General features: G+C 43.5%; 3 protein-coding genes and 1 pseudogene across 6 annotated transcripts; 2 read left to right on the top strand and 2 right to left on the bottom strand.

Annotated features, from left to right (window-relative positions):
* Positions 1-1809: 1809 nt before the first annotated feature.
* LOC110507087 (caspase a) lies at positions 1810-5093 on the bottom strand (the record flags this gene model as incomplete). Its single annotated transcript, XM_021586959.3, is given in 9 exon segments — positions 1810-2030; positions 2151-2260; positions 2350-2478; positions 2596-2836; positions 2942-3118; positions 3559-3668; positions 3800-4064; positions 4066-4084; positions 5014-5093. Coding segments are annotated over 9 exon segments (1236 nt in total), but the record flags the coding sequence as incomplete, so codon positions are not given.
* Positions 5094-6816: 1723 nt separating this feature from the next.
* Positions 6817-8774, bottom strand: LOC149971253 (28S ribosomal RNA; annotated as a pseudogene).
* A 1872-nt stretch (positions 8775-10646) lies between these two features.
* Positions 10647-16501, top strand: LOC110507637 (rab5 GDP/GTP exchange factor). 4 transcript variants are annotated; one of them, XM_090224687.1, is made up of 9 exons: positions 10647-10986; positions 11738-11942; positions 12267-12442; positions 13496-13665; positions 13944-14025; positions 14215-14347; positions 14447-14538; positions 14677-14933; positions 15080-16501. In XM_090224687.1, the coding sequence occupies exons 2-9, from the start codon at positions 11764-11766 to the stop codon at positions 15467-15469; spliced, it is 1479 nt and encodes a 492-aa protein (XP_090080813.1). In that variant the 5' UTR covers positions 10647-10986; positions 11738-11763; the 3' UTR covers positions 15470-16501. The 4 variants fall into 4 exon arrangements, with proteins under 4 accessions (XP_090080813.1, XP_021443428.3, XP_021443426.3 ...); XM_021587753.3 differs by having other exon boundaries at positions 10648-10986; positions 11741-11942; XM_021587751.3 differs by having other exon boundaries at positions 10650-10986; positions 11741-11942; positions 14429-14538; positions 15080-16305.
* Positions 16502-18159: 1658 nt separating this feature from the next.
* Positions 18160-21487, top strand: LOC110507636 (high affinity immunoglobulin gamma Fc receptor I). Its single transcript, XM_021587750.3, has 5 exons — positions 18160-18600; positions 18741-18776; positions 19462-19752; positions 20005-20271; positions 20449-21487. The coding sequence occupies exons 1-5, from the start codon at positions 18420-18422 to the stop codon at positions 20781-20783; spliced, it is 1110 nt and encodes a 369-aa protein (XP_021443425.3). The 5' UTR covers positions 18160-18419; the 3' UTR covers positions 20784-21487.
* The last annotated feature ends 146 nt before the right edge of the window (positions 21488-21633 follow it).

Raw genomic sequence — 21633 nt, 5'->3', positions numbered from 1 at the left:
CAACGAACCACCCTTGCTGTCTCTGCCTGGCCGGTTCCCCTCTTTCCACTGGGATTCTCTGCCTCTAACCCTATTACAGGGGCTGAGTCACTGGCTTTACTGGGGCTCTCTCATGCCGTCCCTGGAGGAAGTGCGTCACCTGAGTGGGTTGAGTCACTGATGTGGTCATCCTGTCTGGGTTGGCGCCCCCCCCCCCCCCCCCCCCCCCCCCCCTTAAGTTGTGCCGTGGCGGAGGTCTTTGTGGGCTATACTCAGCCTTGTCTCAGGATGGTAAGTTGGTGGTTGAAGATATCCCTCTAGTGGTGTGGGGGCTGTGCTTTGGCAAAGTGGGTGGGGTTATATCCTTCCTGTTTGGCCCTGTCCGGGGGTGTCCTCGGAGTGGGCCACAGTGTCTCCTGACCCCTCCTGTCTCAGCCTCCAGTATTTATGCTGCAGTAGTTTATGTGTCGGGGGGCTAGGGTCAGTTTGTTATATCTGGAGTACTTCTCCTGTCCTATTCGGTGTCCTGTGTGAATCTAAGTGTGCGTTCTCTAATTCTCTCCTTCTCTCTTTCTCTCTCTCGGAGGACCTGAGCCCTAGGACCATGCCCCAGGACTACCTGACATGATGACTCCTTGCTGTCCCCAGTCCACCTGGCTGTGCTGCTGCTCCAGTTTCAACTGTTCTGCCTTATTATTATTCGACCATGCTGATCATTTATGAACATTTGAACATCTTGGCCATGTTCTGTTATAATCTCCACCCGGCACAGCCAGAAGAGGACTGGCCACCCCACATAGCCTGGTTCCTCTCTAGGTTTCTTCCTAGGTTTTGGCCTTTCTAGGGAGTTTTTCCTAGCCACCGTGCTTCTTCACCTGCATTGCTTGCTGTTTGGGGTTTTAGGCTGGGTTTCTGTACAGCACTTTGAGATATCAGCTGATGTACGAAGGGCTATATAAAATAAATTTGATTGATTGATTGATTGATTAACAGGGATATAAACAAATTTGTGCACAAAATTTGAGAGAAATATGCTTTTTGGGTGTATGGAAAATTTCTGGGATCTTTTATTTCATCTCATGAAAAATGGGACCAACACTTTATTAATTGCGTTTGTATTTTTGTTCAGTATAATTAAAAAAATATATATATAACCTTCATTCCAGAGCCTGGGTGCCGAGCAGTTATTCCAAATTGGCCACTGGTAACCATACCAGCCTACTGTAGTTTCATTCATACCAAGTAGCACACAGGAGTAGCAACTCAGCTTGAATAGACCTGCTAGTCATTGAAAAAACATTTTATGATGGAGATAAGTCATAGGTTTAAACATCATCTATGGTATTAAAAAATCTACATCTCCTTCCCGAAATAATAGTAGCACCAATCCATAGGCAAGCTTGCTCACTGTCTAACAATAGTGGATAGGCAAAATTAACCTACTTTTCATTTGTAGCCAAAGGCATATCCCATCTAAATGTTTTTGAGTGCTGTGAGATCTTTTAATTTGGCACACAGTGCTTTTGTCACCCAGACTTATTTTGCTTATCTTCCAAATGTTAAAACAGGAATGGCCAATCTTTCTCCTGGAAAGCTACTGGGTAGCCTACCCTATAGACTTTTGTTTCAGCCCTGCTCTAACACACCTGATTCTACTATTTAGCTGCTGATCTTGACTTTGATTAGCTGAATCAGGTGTGTTAGAGCAGGGCTGGAACAAAATACTACCTAGCTCTAAAGGATAATATTTTAATTTGCTAATGATACAGAATTTGTTGATGATAAAGTAATGTGTTAAAAGGTTAATTATAAGTATAAATTAAAACATAATGGTGACACCAAACACTTTATTGTGATGTATGGTTTCATACAGAAAAACTGATACAATGTTCCTCCCTTATTCCTCCATTGTGATTACAGTTCAATTCATCAACCATCACAACTACTCAGAGGCCTGGGAAGAGGTAGAAGTGCTTTGTTAGAGTGGCTCGGTCTTTGGTTGGCATCTGTCTGCCTTTTCCCATGTGGAAATCTTCAAAGCGAACCATGACCTGTATGGAAGAAAATACCAACATGTTATTGTGGCTCAAAGTAAATCAAAGGTGATCAATTATTCCATACAGCGCAATGAGGAAAGAACATTGTGAACTGTTCTGTTTCCAGATACTTGCCTTCCTGAATAATTATTCTATATGATCATCACAGGCATAGGTGTTGAATGTCTCCATGATGTGTTGGATAAAAAAGGTGCCCATCTTTGGATCTCTGTAGGACTTAGTATCTGAAAGGGCAGGGAATGTAATGAGGGTTTACTCACAGTGATTTACAAACAATATAATGCCTGAGAATGTGTTAATATGACCCACTAACCTGGTGTACAGGACAAGAGGGAGATTAAGTCATTTTTGTTGTGTTCCCTCTTGATTGAGTCACTCTCTAACTCCAGGTCATGGCTGGGCCCAGGCACCGCGTCACTGACCCAAACAAACCCGTCATTGCCTGAAATAACAGGCAAATCCTCTTTAATATGGAGGCATTCTACTCAAGTTAAAGTCAGTACAAAAGGTTTACATACATTTTGGAAAAACAATTCTTTTTTTTCAATGAAAGGATCACCTCCCCTGCAGGCCTGAATGAGGATGACTTTGGGTTTGTTAACCAGTGCTTTGCAGTTATCTGTATTCAGGTGTGTGAAGATGTTGGTGATGGGGAAGACATCAGGTTTAGGGTCCCCTTCCTTGTAGTGGACACCCATGATGGCTCCCAGCTCCCCGTGAGACATCATCACCACGAAGACGCTGTCCGATAATAAGTGCTCCTCACGTTTAGAGAATGCTTTCACAGCCTCATCCATCTCCTGCAAGAGCACACTGAGTCAGTCATAGGGGAGACAAACCATAGACTAAGGAAACATGTAGACATTCTTCTGGAGGCAGGGGAGATGTTTCCTCCCCCTGTGTACCTGTCCAGACAGGTTTCTATGTTTCACCACATCATATCCCAGATCCCTGAGAAGCCTCTCTATGTTCTCCTCGTCCTTCACTGCACCTCGTCTCAGCATGCTCTTATCATCAAACTCCACGTTGTTTATGAGCAGGGCCAGACGCTTCCGACCAGACTTATCCATTGGAGGGTAAATCTGATCGAGCAAAGCAATGACAGGTGCAAAGGTTATTTAACAGAAATACAGCCTAGCAACAATTCAACTCAATCAAAATATGTGTGAAAATTGGTCCCAATTTACAAGTCGTCCTAAAACCACTCTGTAATAATGGTGTAGGTACACATTGTTACACAGTTATTGCAGTTTGTGAAATTACAAATTTAAACTTTGATAGTTTGTTTACACTGTAGGACTTTCACGCCAATACTTATTTTTTAAATATATATGTTTTAAATGTATTGTAACTCAAATGACTGTGTTTCCTAAACTGTGCCACAGGTAACCCCAGGGGTTCATTAGCAAGCTCATTGGTCTAATAAAATAACTATAAACTCAGTAGCTAATTATTTTGGGACACTCAGAAAACCGATACATGTACACTGATCTATCCTTTGACAACCAAGTGGAGCTCAAACCTTGCAACCCTTCCTCTGAAGAATGCCCTCCTTAAAGTCACTGGTGCTGGGGATGAGGACAGAGGACACTTGGCGCACCTCCTGCTGTGACAACTGGGGCGATGATGGTGCTGCAGGGAAAACGCAGCATGTTACATTTAATTTACAGTATCTGCAAAGTAAAAAAAAAAACTCTTATCAGGTCTAAGAAAAGTTTGGGATTGTGACAGACCTCACTGAATGGTGCATCAGTTTCACTCACTCATCTTGGCCGGCTGCCTGGGGTCCAGACCCAATTTGTCATAAAGTCCAGGATCTCTCTCCTGAACTCGGGCAATCATCTTCTCACTGGCTTTCCTCCCTTTCTTCCGCACCATATCGATGAGGCATCGTGCCTGCTTTGTCTTAGTGCTGTTCTCCTCCTTCACTGAGTCTGTTTCTTCATCGTTCAGCACCCGGTCTTCCAAAAGGTCGTCCAGGAGCTGCTTGATCACTGGCTTCGTCACACTGTCTATGAATGTAATGCGTGCATTGGAGAGCACCTTGTCTGGTGAAAGTAAATAGAAATTTATCAGAGCTACAATTGAATCATTGTTGGAGCGATGTCTAAGTCTTATGCATCTGCTTTGTAATTGTGCATACAATGTATTATACACTCCTATTCATCCTTTAAAGTGGCCATCTGCAGCTCGAACTATAACAAGGTTACAGCCCGCCACTGATTTGGTAAACAGCTGAGGGATAGGGCTGGTGAAATGTAACCACTCTCAAACTCATGGACAAAGCTATGGATGCAAAGACTGACCATCCATGATATCAACATTATAGTTTTAACCATGTTTTGAGGCTATAAAGTGTTTGTTAACAAATAACATTGTTAACACACAAATTAATAAACCAAGTTTATATTTTGATGGGTAGGACAATTGAACTAAACTCATGAGTCATCTATAAGTTATATTCTTCAAGAATCAATGGGTATATCATAAATGTAATACAGACACACATAGCCCTAAAGGACACCGAGGGCTAAGGTACACACACAGACACACACACAAAGAGAGAAAGATAAACAAATTATCACACACACACACACAAAGAGAGAAAGATAAACAAATTATCACACACACATTATTATCAAATTAACTGTTCCCGATAGAAAAAAAGGGGTTCGAGAGCTATAGCGAAAGTGAAAGTATGCATGCCGTAGAAATGCTAATAATTTCCCCAAATTACAACAAAAACATTGCAATATTCTTTATATTTATATTTGTCAGAGTAGTTCAAATAAATACCATGTTTGTTTGAACTTTTTTACATAAGCTAAACAGCCGATAATGTTTACATTACAATGATTTCCCTGCCATTCCTTAGATGAAGTGGATGAAGCAATCCTTTTTTTCTTTCTGCCAGCTATTTCGGATAGGATAAAGATATGCCTATGCGTTTTCTTGATGACACTCTATCACTCACTACCTGTTGTCTACCAAATACTTTTCGGCCTGGGCTACTGGAGTTTTAACGTCATAAAAAGTCTTAGCAACTTCCCATATATTTTATACAGTAACCTGATTGGCAGGTTTGGTGCATAGATTTACATGATTTACATTTACGTGATATGCATTGAAAAATATGTTGTATTTTTCTGATTCACAAGATATACAATTAGGAAAAGTATATTTGTACTTACAATGTACATAGCTAACTTATAACTGTCACATCATATATTGAATGGGCTTTCGTTTACATTTCATTCACTTGTAAATGTGTGTACCCTCTGTGCAAACGAAAATGATACATTGCAGCTAGTTAAATGCATAACTATGGAGCAATAAGGGGAGCTGCCCTCCCTACTTTAAAGCTATGTTCAAACGGTAAATGGTAAATGGCTTCCAATTGGGATTACACTACAACCGAACCCGTTAATTCTGCCACTCCGGGCTCTTGGTCCACCCACCCCTAACGTCAGGTCTCAAAATGGTCTCAAGAGAACGCTGTTGGATAACGAGGAAGAAGGGTGACGCTAGGTAAACAAACTTGTCTGTCAGAGAAGTCGAGGTCTAACTAGTTTCAAGTGGATATTCGACTGAAGTTCGCGCTTTCAAACCTCAATAGCTTTCAAACCACTTGGGCCACAGACTCCAAATTAGTGTCATGATGTTGGAAAAATTGCGCACAACATTGCACGATTGTTTTTCACGATTTGGTCATTAATTCACTTTGAAAAGCTAATAAACAGATGAAATGTGAGCAGCATTTTTGTATTCCTAGTTGAATTAGTTAGGGAGCGTGAACAAAGTACAAACTTTTACATTCAAATTTTTCTAAATTTAAAATTTCAATAGCATCTTGGTCATGTGACCTACTGACAAAGAAGGTTCAGAATGTACACTCAGTGGGCCTACACATTGCACACCCTTTAGTTTGTCAATTTTCATCTCACTTAATTTTACATACATTTTTGACATGATCAAATTTCAATTGCTCCCTGGTGATGTGACCTCTGACTCCTGGCCTCTAGGCCTACACTCCCTGCCCGCCTGCCTGCCTCTCCCTGGAACTACAGACCTCCAGACCTCCACACCTACTCTCCCTACCTGATCAACACCCCCCTCCCTTGGCCTGAGAGTATAGCTTACTCACTGGAATTACTAAAAATGTCTATAGTCCTGCTGTCAGGGACCACGTGCACCTGGTAACCCGAAACAGGCTCTGTGCTCCTGGTGACCCACCCGCTTTTTTCTGCTCACAGACTAAGTCCCCACTCCAAACTCTATGGCCTGAGTGCTACCCCAAGCCCCTGCTTGGACTCGGAGTGCCCCACGCTTTGATGGAGGCGTCCTTGTGCACCTAGTAACCTGAAACAAGCTCTGTGCACCTGGTGACCCACCCACTTTTATCAGCTCAGAGACTAAGTCCCCAACCTCCACAGCCTGAGTGCTGCCCCCAGCCAATGAGTCTGGTCGTCCCTGCTCGGACTCTGAGTGCCCCCCTCCTTAATTAAGGGAGGCCTCCTCGTGCATCTGGTGACCTTTTTACTTCCACAGTGAGTCCCAACCTGACTCACAGTCCCAGCAGAGGACGGGCCCGGACGGATGGGCGATCACCACCTAGCCCCCCACCTATCCAGAGCCCAATGTCAATGTCGTATGCCTTCTACCCGCCTGCCATGGCTCTCTCACACTCTGTGTGAAAGAGGTCCCTGGCCCTTCTGCATGCACCTGGTAACCCATAAGTAAAGAAGGAGGATGGTGGAGGAAGACGCCTTCTGTCCCCGACAAAAGCTTGGATCGAGGGCTGACTTTCAATAGATCGCAGTGAGTGAACTGCTCTGCTACGTACGAAACCCTGACCCAGAATCAGGTTTTCTACGAGTTATTTAGCACCAGCTTCCCCGTAAACATGTGGCTGTGCATCAGGAGAGGGGAGGAAGCTCATCCAGCCGCACCCCAACCCTGTCACAAACGGCTCTACTCACCTGCCAAAAGAGGCAGGCTTTCCCGAGCCAACCGAAGATCCGCAGTGCTACGGTATCCTTAAGTTTAGGGGGGATTCTAACTTAGAGGGGTTCAGTCATAATCCCACAGATGGTAGCTTCGTATCATTGGCTCCTCATCCAATCAAATACATAAAATATCTGAACCTGCAGTTCCTCTCTTACTGAGCAGGATTACTGTTGCAACAACACATCATCAGTAGGGTAAAACTAACCGGTCTCACGATGGTCTAAACCCAGTTCCCTATTAGTGGGTGAACAATCCAACGCTTGGTGAATTCTGCCTCATAATGATAGGAAGAGCCGACATCGAAGGATCAAAAGGGAACGTCGCTATGAGTGCTTGGCCACCAAAAGCCAGTTATACCTGTGGTAACTTTTCTGACACCTCCTGCTTAACAGCAAAAAACTCAGAGGGATCGTGAGGCCCCACTTTCACGGTCTGTATTCATACTGAAAGATCAAGATCAAGATAAAGCAACTTTTGCCATTCTGCTCCACGGAAGTTTCTGTCCTCCCTTAGCTCGCCTTAGGACACCTGCATTACCGTTTGACAGGTGTACCGCCACAGTCTAACTCCCCACCTGCCAAATTTCCCCGGAGCTGTACCTTATATCATCTACTGCATCTTTATGTAATACATGTATCACTAGCCACTTTAACTATGCCACTTTGTTTACATACTCATCTCATATGTATATACTGCACTCAATACCATCTACTGTATCTTGCCTATGCCGCTCTGTACCATCACTCATTCATATATCTTTATGTACATATTCTTTATCCCCTTACACTTGTGTCTCTGCTAACCATGTGTATGTGACAAATAAAATTTGATTTGATTTGATTTGAACTACAGTCAAACTCAACAGGGTCTTCTTTACCCGCTGATTCCGTCAAGCCCGTTCCCTTGGCTGTGGTTTCACTATCCATCGCAGTATCTAGCGGCACAATCGACCGGGTTTCGGAAGAAGCAACAGAAAATGATCATCCCCTTTCAATCATTTGCTTTCCCAGTCAGCCCTCCGGGACAGAGCCATAGGAAGCCACCTTTACCAGCGCTTCATCGATATTCCTCACTTTGACATGAGGGGGTCACAGTCACCCCACGGGTGATTTGAGTGTGACCGCGACAGGTGGGTACGCTCCTTTGAATTTCATCAAGTTGACATTCAGTGATCCGTGCCCAGAGGGAACCTAGGCTTCTTCCGTCCGTTTTATGGTTCTGCAGCAAATCAAATCAATTTACCCTCCAGACAAGCTGGAGATACTTCGTAGGGCATGAGCCAGATCCATGCAATGCCCTATCACTGCAGGACCAATGGGTTTAGTCTCCACCTCAAGTCTAGTGGGCGTAGAGGAGACCTCCCAACTTACAATGTGTAGGGCTGGCGAGCGCTGTAGCTGGGGAGATCTACGAGAAGGACCTGGCACACATCCAGAGTTGCCACCACCAACCGCCAGACCCAACCCCCAACCGGTCCGCCTTCGGCCCGCCAACGGACACCACCCCGACAAACCCCCGCACGCAGACCCTTGCGAGACCACGCACGAGAGACCGCGAGATGGGCCGCACAACAAACTTCCAATGGTGGCGAGAGGAGGGCTGCGGAGCGACTGCTCCCCCAGCCGGCCTCGAGCCCCGCTTCGCACCCCAGCCCGACAGACCCAGTCCTTTGAGCCAATCCTTATCCCGAAGTTACGGATATTTCTGCCAACCCTTACCTACATTGTTATAACATGCCAGAGGCTGTTCACCTTGGAGACCTGCTGCGGATATGGGTACAGCCCGGCGTGAGATTCACACCCTCTCCCCCAGATTTTCAAGGGCCAGGGAGAGCTCACCGGACACCGCCAAAGTCGCAACGCTTTCCAGGGCTTGGGCCCCTCTCTCAGGGCAAAACCATTCCAGGGCGCCCTGCCCTTCACAAAGACAAGAGAACTCTCCCCGGGGCTCCGGCCAGCTTCGTCGGGTTACCACACTGGATGCCTCGCAGTGCCCGTCTCCACCAGTCCGACGGACTTCAACTATGAATGTAGTTTGAGGTCAGTAGGTCACATTACCAAGGAACTATTGAAATTATAAAGTAAAAAAAAATAAAAAATAATCGTGGAGATAAAAATTGACAAACTAAAGGGTGTGCAATATACAAGGTTAGTCTGTGGACATTCTGAACCTTGTTTTAGTCCAGTGGGTGACATGACTAAAGACCTATTGAAATGAGAAACATTGAAAATGTATGTAAAATTGAGTGCAATGAAAATGGACAAACTGAAGGGTGTGCAATGTGTAGGCCCACAGAGTGGACATTCTGAACCTTGTTTGAAGTCAGTAGGTCACATGAACAAGGAGCTATTGAAATTCTAAAGTTGACCAAATTCATGAAAATGGACTAACTAAAAGGTGTGCAATATAGAAGGGTAGTCAGTGGACATTCTGAACCTTGTTTGAAGTCAGTAGGTCCCATGACCAAGGAGCTATTGACATTTGAAAGTTTGAAAAAGTAATGGGAAAATGTGTGAGATGAAAATGGACAAACTAAAGGGTGTGCAATGTGTAGGCCCATTGAGTGGACATTCTGAACCTTGTTTGAAGTCTGTAGGATACATGACCAAGGAGCTTTTGACATTTTAAAGTTTGAAAAAGTAATGGGAAAACGTGTGAGATGAAAATGGACAAACTAAAGGGTGTGCAATGTGTAGGCCCACTGAGTGGACATTCTGAACCTTGCTTGAGGTCAGTAGGTCACATGACCAAGGACCTATTAAAATTCTAAAGTTGACCAAATTAATGAAAATGTACAAACTAAAGGATGTGCAATATAGAAGGGTAGTCAGTGGACATTCTGAACCTTGTTTGAAGTCAGTAGGTCCCATGACCAAGGAGCTATTGACATTTGAAAGTTTGAAAAAGTAATGGGAAAATGTGTGAGATGAAAATGGACAAACTAAAGGGTGTGCAATGTGTAGGCCCACTGAGTGGACATTCTGAACCTTGCTTGAGGTCAGTAGGTCACATGACCAAGGACCTATTAAAATTCTAAAGTTGACCAAATTAATGAAAATGTACAAACTAAAGGATGTGCAATATAGAAGGGTAGTCAGTGGACATTCTGAACCTTGTTTGAAGTCAGTAGGTCCCATGACCAAGGAGCTATTGACATTTGAAAGTTTGAAAAAGTAATGGGAAAATGTGTGAGATGAAAATGGACAAACTAAAGGGTGTGCAATGTGTAGGCCCACTGAGTGGACATTCTGAACCTTGCTTGAGGTCAGTAGGTCACATGACCAAGGACCTATTAAAATTCTAAAGTTGACCAAATTAATGAAAATGTACAAACTAAAGGATGTGCAATATAGAAGGGTAGTCAGTGGACATTCTGAACCTTCTCTGAAGTCAGTAGGTCATATAACCAAAGAGCTATTGAAATTCAAAAATGTAAATAAAGAACTGAAAATAGTGCGAGATGTAAATCGACAAAAACAAGTGTGCGCAATGTGTGTCTATGCCATCGGGTTAGCTACAACCAGTTTTGAAAGTTTTAGGAGTAATGGTTAAAGAGCTATTGACATTTGAAAATGTTGATTTGTCACTATGTTGACGGTCCCTAACCCCTTTTTTTGGAAGTAAGGAAAACTACAGGCGAATATCTGTCGAATATCCAACCTGAATCTGATTTTACCTCGGTTCAGAGGAGTGGGTAGCAGATATTGCCAATGGCTACATAAAAAACGAACTATCCACACTCAATAATCTTTCTTAAAAGCTAAGGAGTCGCAGAATGTTGTTAGCCAGCTAACGATATTGTTGCATTGCTTGTCAACTTTGTTGGGTCCTCGAGGAATTACTGTCACGCTAGCCAGCGCTTCAACTGCAAACGTTAGCTTCTAGTAGTGTGAGCCAAACCCTACTTAGTTCAATTTATCTCTGGTCAGGACCCAGTGGTCAGGTGGGTACATTGTAGAATACAAAATTATGTTTTATTTTTATTTTTTTAGCTAAGTTTAAAGGTTTACTGTTTACATTTAGCTACCAGAAGAAGCCTAGCTAACGTTAGCTAATGTCATCAGCTAGTTAGAGCTGAACTGAGCTCAGTGCATTGCTTGCAGCTATACAGTACACAGTAGTAGGTTAGTTATACAAAATATTTGGTATTAGCTAGCTAGCGTGTTAATAAATCCGGATGGCTAGCTAGCTAACATTGTGATGTGGCTTCAAACAAATTCAAGTGTAGCTTCACTATTGGGACTTGTTACAGTCAGAAGGCCATAAACATTTTGACCATTGTTTGTGGTCATCCATTAAATTCCTCCTGTGTTGTTTTTCTTATCATGCATTACCAATATGAGTCAGTAGTCATATTCACCAGAAATGGGCAGATTGATGTGTCAGATTTCCACTTTGGGTGGTAAAGTTGTAAGCACTGCCGTGGTATGAAATCATATTTTGATATACACTGGATTTCACTGAGATTTCCTTCAGTGTTTGAATTGAAATGTGTCATTATGCTAGCTACTTCTAAACATAATTTTTTATCAAATACCTCAACCTGAATGTGGACCATAGTGTGTAGGCATTCAACTGTGTCAAGTCCTGATAAATAAGTAATAGCCATCAAGTTTGCTTTAGGCTACTTCTGACTGCTTGATCATTCTACCATGCCATCATTCACAGTCTTGTATTTTTATTGTCATTCCCAGCAGTATATCTTTGCTAGCCGTGAGGGATGAGCCATGGGCCGGAACGTCGTGGGATCCATGTGGACCAGTCAGAGCTGTTGTGTACGAAGGGATGTGGTTTCTATGGCAATGTGGCCTGGCAGGGCCTCTGCTCCAAGTGCTGGCGGGAGGAGTACCAACAAACCAGACACAAACAGATCCAGGAGGACCATGCTCTGGCAGAGAGGTGTGTGTTGTCTGTTTGATCAAGCTTGTTATGCATCGTCCCCCAGCTGCTGCCCGGGTTGGCCGAGGTAGCACTCGATTTGAAATCGAGGAGCCCGGCGGCAAACACTGAATGCCCCGCTAAAATTGAGGGGTGGAGTCGAAGACAAAACATTGAGGCAAATGGAACAGTGTCATGTTGCTGTCTGTCATTAGTTTAAATGATTCTTGCCTTTTTAATCTCTGACATTCTTTCCTTATCTGTCGTTTTATTTAGGGACCACTGTCTGTCTGTCTTCAGTATTGATCATGTGGTAGTAACAACAATGTCTGTTCTGTGTCCCAGGTTACAGATGGAGGAGGAGGCAGCATACGCTAACAACCACCAGGGGGTAGCCCAGTCCCAGCCTGCCATCGCACCCTTCAGCAAATTTGAAGAGAGGAAAACTAAGGAGAAGTCACGGAAAGTCAACACAGTGACTAAGTTTTTCACTCCCTCAGCAAAGACACCACCCAAGAAAGGTAGGATCCATGTCTATGAGATAGGGTTTACAGTTTATAGTGTTTTCTCTACCATTACTGGAGGGATGAGCAGATCCAAACCACCACTGCATCCCTTCTCTGCATAATGTTGGAGCACAGTTCCTCTTTCCCCCCTTCTTTCAGAACTCTGCTCCCCAACCCCCGTCACTGTGAAGAAGGTCACATGGGGCATCCAGCTACAGTTCCCTAGATGTTCGACCTTTCCCTGACCCAGTCTGTAATACCTATATATTTCCTGCAGACCACCATAGTCTCTGTGCCCACGAACACGAAGTTTACCTGTCTAAATGACTATCGCCCCGTAGCACTCACATCTGTAGCCATGAAATGCTTTGAAAGGCTGGTTATGGCTCACATCAACACCATCATTCCAGACACCCTGGACACACTCCAATTTGTATACCGCCCCAACAGATCCACAGATGACACAATCTCTATTGCACTCCACACTGCCCTTTCCCACTGTGACAAAAGGAACACTTAGGTGAGAATGCTGTTCATTGACTACAGCTCAGCATTCAACACCGTAGTGCCCTTGAAGCTCATTACTAAGCTAAACACCTCCCTCTGCAACTGGATCCTGGACATCCTGACGGGCCGCCCCCAGGTGTTGAGGGTAGGCAACAACACATCCGCCACACTGACCCACAACACGGGTGCCCCTTAGGGGATTGAAAAGATTTGTCATGGGCCCTCGGATCCTCAAAAAGTTCTATAGCTGCAGCATCGAGAGCATCTTGACTGGCTGCATCACTGCTTGGTATGGCAACTGCTTTCATGTGGAACCATGCATTTGAAGCGTAGAAAAAAGGAACTAGCTAAAATCAGATTGCAGAAGGATGTTTTGTGAAATCACAACTCCGCAAGCTGTACTGGTAAAGTATGAGATGAATAAAGACCCACCCTTATTTTCTCCGCTTCCTATCAAAAGGCTGGCTGAAAGTCAGTCTTTTATATCTACCACCTAAGGAATATTGTACATACACACAGACATATCATTCCCTTCATTATCTGTGTCCTCCACCCTACTAGACTCTGTCCCTGGCGAGGCCCAGTTGACCCCCAGCCCCTCAGTGAGCCGCAAGCCCTTAGAGACGGACCGCACCACACGAGAGTTCATTGACTTCCTCAAGACACTGAAACCTGGCAGGGAGATCTTCAAACAGTGCCGGGCCTTCACAGAGAGCATGGCCTGCAAGAGGGTGAGTAGTACACTACAATAGCACCAGTGGCTTCTGAATGTGGAGAGCCTGATGAGTCCCATGGGTGTTACCTCTATTCATTCACCCCTGCGGCTTGGGTTTTGACCATTTCACTTCCTCATCGTAGAACAGAAGGATGCCAAAAACAAAACATTTGGTTATTCACTCAATGCTCTGGAGTAACATCAGCGTGAACTCAGCGTGAACTCGCCCTTAAACTTGAAATGAAGGACAATATGCGACAATCCCTTCAAGCTAATAGTGCTCTTGTTCCACAGGACCTGGGTGCTGATGAGCTGTCTGAGTGTGTTCAGGACTTCTACCAGAACCTGTCAGACCGCCTGCAAACACACTACAAAGGTACACCTCTCCTTTCCTCACCTCTAATACTCTAATACCAGATCATTAAGGATATCTTGAAACAGGGGCTTGATGATAAAGTTGCAGGTGAGAATGAACACACTCTGATCCTTTCTGAGAGCTATCTATAGGTAGGCCTTGAATGACTCACATTTGCTGTTTTCCCGCCTGTGTCCGTGTTGACCCCAGGGTCGTCAGAACGCGTGGAGAGTGTGATGGACGAGGTAGAGAGGTACATGATGACACGTCTCTACGATGAGGTCTTTTGTCCTGAGACCACAGACGATGAGAAGAAAGACCTGGCTGTTCAGAAGAGAATCAGGTAAAGACAATGAAACTGATATGATACTGAGTATGAGCATTGAAGCTGCTGTATGCCTCCTTGTGCATCTGTTCACTAAAGTGTGTGTGTGGGTTGCAGGGCCTTGCATTGGGTCACCATTGAGATGCTGTGTGTCCCTGTGGATGAGGAGATTCCTGAGGTGTCTGATAATGTGGTCAAAGCCATCACAGGTCAGACTTTAGCCTGTATTCATTTGTTTTTCTTTTTTTTTTTACAACGAGACCCAAACACTGACTGAACATGCATGTAATATATAATGTCATCATAGCACATTAACTACCACTCTGTTCCACCCTGACTTCCTGTAGACGTGATAGAGATGGACTCGAAGCGTGTGCCCAGGGACAAGCTGACCTGCATCACGCGCTGCAGTAAGCACATATTCAATGCCATCAAGACCACCAAGAAGGAGGCGGCATCTGCTGATGACTTCCTGCCCACCCTCATCTACATCATCCTGAAGGCCAACCCTCCACGACTGCAGTCCAACATTCAGTACATCACCCGCTTCTGTAACCCTAGCCGCCTCATGAGCGGAGAGGACGGATACTACTTTACCAACCTGGTGAGAGGGCTGTGTACGCAAAGCAAACAGACAGACAAGCTGTACCAAACAAAGTCAAATACACATACACTGTACACATATTAAGAATATAATTTGTGATTCCCCTAACCCCCCTCTTTCTCTCCTCTCTCTCTGTCCCTCTGCAGTGCTGTGCGGTGGCCTTCATAGAGAAGCTGGATGGCCAGTCTCTGAACCTGAGCGCTGAGGTGTTTGAGCTCCACATGTCAGGCCAGGCGTCCCCCCAGCGGCCCCAGGCTGCCCCCTCCCCCCCAGGCAGTGCTGCTTTCAGCGAGATGAATGAGCGTCTGGACCTGCTGACGGGGCTGGGCGTGAGGCAGGAACGCGTCATGGAGGGAGCTCGCCGCCTGGAGAGTGACCTCATCGACTGGAGGGACGGGGTGGAGCACAAAGTGCAGGATGTGTTGGAGAGGTTCCCCCTGGAAATGCACCCCCCCGCCTCTTCTGCCATAGACGCTGACAACGTGGAGAACGACCTCCTGCCTCCTCCTCTCCAGCCGCAGTTGTTTGCCGGCTGACCCCCAACACCCCAGTACCCTGACCCTCTGGACTTATTACTCTCTCTCTTTCTCTCTCTCTCTCTCCACCCTGGAAAGTGGCTCCTGTTCTAATGCACATATAGGTTCCCTGTAATGGATCCAAGAAGTATAACTCCAACCCTCCCCATTGTATGCATCCTTAAAATAGATGCTAGCAGTCGCCTGTACCCCAGTACTCTTAAATAGACCACTTTCTTGGTCGGTCTTCAGCACTGATTAGTGAGAGTACCAGATAGGTTGCAGGCATATTGCCTTCATCGACGGTCATGAAGGAAAGGAGATAAGGAACGGAAGCCTTTTAAGACTGTTGGGACATAGACCATTGATTTTATCCCCTGTATTACTCCTAACTGATTCCAAGTCTGAGTACAGAAGCCCTGGTGAGAGGCATCTTTTAGGATCATAAATATGTGTGTGTGTATATATACAGTGGGGCAAAAAAGTATTTAGTCAGCCACCAATTGTGCAAGTTCTCCTACTTAAAAAGATGAGAGGCCTGTAATTGTCATAATAGGTACACTTCAACTATGACAGACAAAATGAGAAGAAAAAAAATCCAGAAAATCACATTGTAGAATTTAAAAAAATATATATTTGCAAATTATGGTGGAAAATAAGTATTTGGTCAATAACAAAAGTGTATCTCAATACTTTGTTATATACCCTTTGTTGGCAATGACACAGGTCAAACATTTTCTGTAAGTCTTCACAAGGTTTTCACACACTGTTGCTGGTATTTTGGCCCATTCCTCCATGCAGATCTCCTCTAGAGCAGTGATGTTTTTTTTTTTTTTGCTGGGCAACATGGACTTTCAACTCCCTCCAAAGATTTTCATACGTACATACGTACATACGTACATACATACAGTTGTGGTCGGAAGTTTACATACACCGTAGCCAAATACATTTAAACTGTTTTTCACAATCCCTGACATTTAATCCTAGTAAAAATTCACTGTTTTAGGGCAGTTAGGATCACCACTTTAAAAAAATTACAAAATTGCTCAATTGGTGGCTGATACTTTTTTGCCCCACTGTGTGTGTGTGTGTATATATATATTATAAATAAATAAATGCCAAACCTGTTCAGTCATGCACTCAGTTTAGAGAAGTGATTTTTATTTTTTTATTGTGTGGATATTAATTATTGGATGCAATAAAGACACAATTCTTGTAAAGTTTACATTAGCAGTCATTCTAAATCCTATACAATAGTCTTGCGTAGAGAATAGTTACATGAGTAATTTTATTATTTGTTTCAACATTTTCCAGGTTTGTTTGAGGCATTTAGACTACAGTCTTCTCAGAGGGGATAAGGATGTTTAGACTATTCAAATGGCTAAATTGATATTATAGTTCATTTTTTTAAATGTATTATTATTTTATATATATATATAAGAAATAAATGATTTTCAGTTCAGAGTTTAGAAGATACTAAAAGTCCCTACACTCTTGTTTGACTGCTGAACAGCTGCTTTGTCAGAAGAAAGTCTTCCGTTTCTCAGTCGTCATATTTAGTATGGTTTTATCTAAGTGAAGTACTTTTAGTAAGTGCTTTAATTTACAGTGGTGTATTTTATTTGTACAAATGTTTTGTGGGTAAATGTTGCCAAACAGAATAGCCATAACAATGTTGATCTCAGCTCCATGTAGTAACCATTCGTTCAGGGTTAGATGGATATATGAAGGAACAGTAGGCATTGCGTTGGAAGAGTAGTGTCTTTGATGCAACAGAAAGTACATTTGCATACTACCTATTATATATATATATATATATATATATATATATATATTTTTTTTTTTTTTTTTTTAAACATTTTATCATGTTTAATTTGATCACATTTGTAACTATCAGATACAAATGCTCGCCAAAACCTGGAAGCTAAAATCCCATTCAATCCAATTTAAGCACTAACTGAAATAACTAGGCATTGGATAGCACACAATCAATGATCAGGTATTTTTGAAAAAGCAATGTAAAAAAATATCTGTACAACCATAGTTTTGTTTTTGTATGGAGTAGCTAAACATTGTCTTGTATTTAAATGTAACTTATTGAGACTGTTATTTTATAGTGTCCATGGGTTTGTTGTGTTGATGAATAAAATAACTCAAAAGCCGTTCTGTGTCTACAGGGCTTTGTCACCACTGTAACATGACTATCTAGGGTTTTCTAGGGTGTTTGCAATGTAGACTGAGTGTACAAAACATTAAGAACACCTGCTCTTTCCATGACATAGAAGGACCAGGTGAAAGCTATGATCCCTTATTGATGTTGAATCCACTTCAATCAGTGTAGATGAAGGGGAGGAGACAGGTCAAATAAGTATTTTGAAGCCTTGAGACATGGATTGTGTATGAGTGCCATGAATGGGCAAAACAAAATATTTAAGTGCCTTTGAACTGGGTTTTTCACGCTCAACAGTTTCCCGTATGTATTAAGAATGGTCCGACATCCATAGGACATCCAGACTTGACACAACTGTGGGAAGCATTGGAGTCAATATGGGCCAGAATCCCTGTGGAACGCTTCAAACACCTTATAGAATACATGCCCTGACAAATTTAGGCTGTTCTGAGGACAAAAGGGGATGCAACTCAATATTAGGAAAGTGTTCCTAATGTTTTGTGTATACTTTATATTGATCTGAGTACTGTGACACAGCTTCACATTTATATACTTGCTGGGCTGGCAAACTTATTGCTCATGGATTATGAAATCAAACTTGTTTTGGTGCAAGGGTCACCTTCTGCCAGAGCCCTTTTTAAATCATTGTTTTCTTGTATTTTGAAGCTGTAGCATTATTTGAACATTTCACAAGTGCTTACCGTAGCTAGATGTTAAAAAAAACAGCACGCATGAGGTTGCCTCCCAGGGCTTTGGTAATTCCCTCATTCCTAAAAAGGAACTTCCCTAAAGTTATTGAAGATGCCAGGAAGAGCCTTATGCAATAAAGGGAAGACAATGTTTCTTTCACATCGTATTTTTTGCAATCGAAACAGAAAACTAGTCTCATTTCCCCTGACAATATATAAAGATTGTACTGTAGTTATCCCCATCAGAAGCACAAACAGAACACTCAACATGAAGCTCTTACTCAGCCTCCTTGGTGAGTTCCTTTCAGTCCACTTAAAGAGATTACAGATCATTATTTATGTGTATAGATGATCACTGATTGATTGATTGACAGAATGACCACCAATTTTATTGTTGGTTATTTTAATGAATAATGGTTATTTATTGTTTCAGTTGTTTCAACACTACCTCAATTGGCTGAGCTACAAGGTATTTAGTAAATACATTTCTCTCTGGCTGCGTTTACACGGGCAGACCAATTCTGATCTTTTTACCAATTATTGGCAAAGATCTGATCTGATTGGTCAGCAATACCAATTCGTGGCAAAATATTTGGGCTAACTGCATAGTCAGCCATCATAGGCCTCTGAGATTTCAAGTCCTTCTCTTCAAACCAGTGTTGTGTAATGTCATCATATGAAATACAGTATGTAAATTGTTTATTTTCATGAGTAATAGTTATACACTGCTGAACATTAGTTGCCATTTGTAATGTTAGGTGATCGTGTAAATAAGACCAAGTTGCTGTTTATGCTCAGAAGTTATGCTTATTTTGTTCTCAAGTCTGACTCTAGTAGGCTGCGTTTACACAGGCAGCCCAATTCTGATATTTGTTTCACTAATTGGTCTTTTGAGCAATCAGATCAGGTTCTGAAACAGATCTGATGTGAAAAGATCTTATGTGATTGGTCAAAAGATCTTATGTGATTGATTGGTCAAAAGATCTTATGTGATTGGTCAAAAGATCTTATGTGATTGGTCAAAAGATCTTATGTGACTGATCAAAAGACCAATTATTGGAAAAATATATTGGAATTGGGCTGCCTGTGTAAACGCAGCCGTAGTAGTCTACTCAAAATGGTAGAAAGACTTACCTGTCAACATTTCTTCACAGTCCTCCCCACCAGCGCTCCGCAGACAGCCGTGGCTGAGCTAGTCAAGGGGTTACCCTGGATCTTCTCAGGGGAGAGCGTGCATCTGAAGTGCAGTGTTCCTGGGAATGTGTCGGCCGAGTGGAGGTACCGGTGGTTCAGGGGGGGCGAGCAGCTCCAGGAGTCTGAATACTTTGTCCTCTGGAAGGCCAGGCCACAGCAGAGTGGGAAGTACTACTGCCAGGGCCTAAGAACCACATGGATAAACACACAACACACCCTCCACAGCCTGCCTATAGAAATAGAGGTGGACGGTAAGAGAACCCCTATCAAAATTGAGCCATGACGACATCTAGTTTGGTTGTCCTTCTGTTAGCAGTCTGTATTAGCCAACTCCTTTCTTGTTGTCACGCCAAACGTGTAACAATAGCAAAATAAGCAGAAACAGACTGACAACCAGGCTAAGTTACACCTGTAGCACACCTGACCATAGAGGGTAACTGTCAACAGGCCAGACAGGGACTACGCCACCCCGTTAACTAAAATCACTTATTGCTCTTTGTCAGGTGGGTGGGCCATCCTGCAGGCCCCGCCCCTGCCCATGCTGGTTGGAGAGACAATGACCCTGACGTGTCGTGTCCGTAACAACCCCAAACTGACAGAGGTCATACTCTACAAAGACGGGGTGGAGCTTCAGATACAGCGTGGCCCAGAGCTGCGTGTCACCAACCTTACCCTGCAACACCACGGATCCTATTGGTGCAGAGCATCCTGGGATGGACGGAGGGAAACCAACTCTGTAATCTCAGTGGCTGCTCCAGTGTCCATCATAGGTGAGGTTGAGTGACTGGTGTGGTTTGTAATTTTGAGTTTGTGCAGGGTGTGGAATCATATTTCAAAGTTGATTTGCCCTCATCATTCCATTATCATCACTATCATATGGTCATTGAATACCAGTTGGTATGTGAGGAATATTTTTCAGTATTAATGTTCTATATTCTCCCCTGCAGAGGTTCTGACAGAGCCCATGTTGGAGATTGTGCCCAATGACCCTCTGATCCATAAAGACCGTATGCTCCTGGTGTGTCACGTTCAACTGAACGCTCGTCAGCCGGTTCCACACATCCACTACTACTTCTACCAGGACGGGCTGAGTCTCGGGCCTGCCTCTTCCCAGGACAAAATCACAGTACTGAGGGACTCAGGCCAGTACTGGTGCAAAGCCAGCGTTCCTACTCTGGGCCTGAAGAGGCTCAGCAAGCCCTTAGGTTATGGGCGAGTGACAGGTGAACCCTCAGAACACCTGAGAATGAGAAACCAGAAAATAATAGTAGTCCCCCTTTAGGATCGGTCATAATGCTGACCAGTGGCGTCAGTTCAGTTAAACCTAGGGTATGGCAGGGTGGGGGGGACAGCTTCTCTCTGAACAATGCTCCGCATAGTCCTAAAGCCAGCTAACCAACATGCTAAACAGCCGTTGCATTTTAATTGGGATTGGAAGGATTTTAGTCTACTTTTTTGCAGCCTACTTTTATATTTTTGGTCTTGAGCTAGGGTACGGCGACTGCCATACCCTGACATTCCCAACTGACGCCCTGATGCTGACTCTGTGTTAACAGGGAAACATCAGGGACCAGTTGTCTCTCTCCAGCCCAGAGCTCCAACTCCCCAGACCACCACCTCTATCTAGCCTTCTAAGCCCCCTACCTTCCCCGATGCAGCCAGTGATTCTCCAAACACACTGTCCTGTGATGTTGTTGTTTCAGATGATGGGACAATGGTGTGGAGGGACTTCTTTTGAACAATACCAGATCAATGTACATTATCAGTTTCATAATTAGACCCTTTTGAACCAATTTAGTTGCATTAGTTTACCCATTCATATGCCTCCAGAATGTACTTGTGTTTTATAACATTCCTTATCTAAATGAATGAATGAATTACTCATTAATAAAATGTTATTTGTCTTTTAAGTTGTGAATGAAACAATGAATTGTATTTGCACTGTTGATTGTAAACTCAATCCAAATAAATCCAGTCAAAGTCAAACATTTACTTATTGATTTTACTTCAAAAGTGTCCAAAAGCTCATAATACAGTGATCTTTCAATCTACCAGATTGACAGTCTTGTAAAGATGTCCTTATGTTGTTGGGTCTATAGAGGGAGTATGAAGAGAGATGGGGTGAATGCTGC

This window comes from Oncorhynchus mykiss, chromosome 27 (genome assembly GCF_057628025.1).
Source record: "Oncorhynchus mykiss isolate SJ-2025 chromosome 27, ASM5762802v1, whole genome shotgun sequence".
Lineage (NCBI taxonomy): Eukaryota > Metazoa > Chordata > Actinopteri > Salmoniformes > Salmonidae > Oncorhynchus > Oncorhynchus mykiss.
Note: the sequence above shows the minus strand (reverse complement) of the source record. Positions and strands in the feature narration are given on the sequence as shown.

What these genes read in the sequence shown, in the direction of transcription:
- LOC110507637 (XM_021587751.3), top strand. Translation starts at nt 11,764, where the DNA reads ATGAGCCATGGGCCGGAACGTCGTGGGATCCATGTGGACCAGTCAGAG. An exon ending in GACCATGCTCTGGCAGAGAG is followed by an intron (nt 11,943 to 12,266) that starts GTGTGTGTTGTC and finishes TCTGTGTCCCAG; the next exon opens with GTTACAGATGGAGGAGGAGG. An exon ending in GATACTACTTTACCAACCTG is followed by an intron (nt 14,934 to 15,079) that starts GTGAGAGGGCTG and finishes GTCCCTCTGCAG; the next exon opens with TGCTGTGCGGTGGCCTTCAT.
- LOC110507636 (XM_021587750.3), top strand. Translation starts at nt 18,420, where the DNA reads ATGCCAGGAAGAGCCTTATGCAATAAAGGGAAGACAATGTTTCTTTCA. An exon ending in TCAATTGGCTGAGCTACAAG is followed by an intron (nt 18,777 to 19,461) that starts GTATTTAGTAAA and finishes ATTTCTTCACAG; the next exon opens with TCCTCCCCACCAGCGCTCCG. An exon ending in TGCTCCAGTGTCCATCATAG is followed by an intron (nt 20,272 to 20,448) that starts GTGAGGTTGAGT and finishes TCTCCCCTGCAG; the next exon opens with AGGTTCTGACAGAGCCCATG.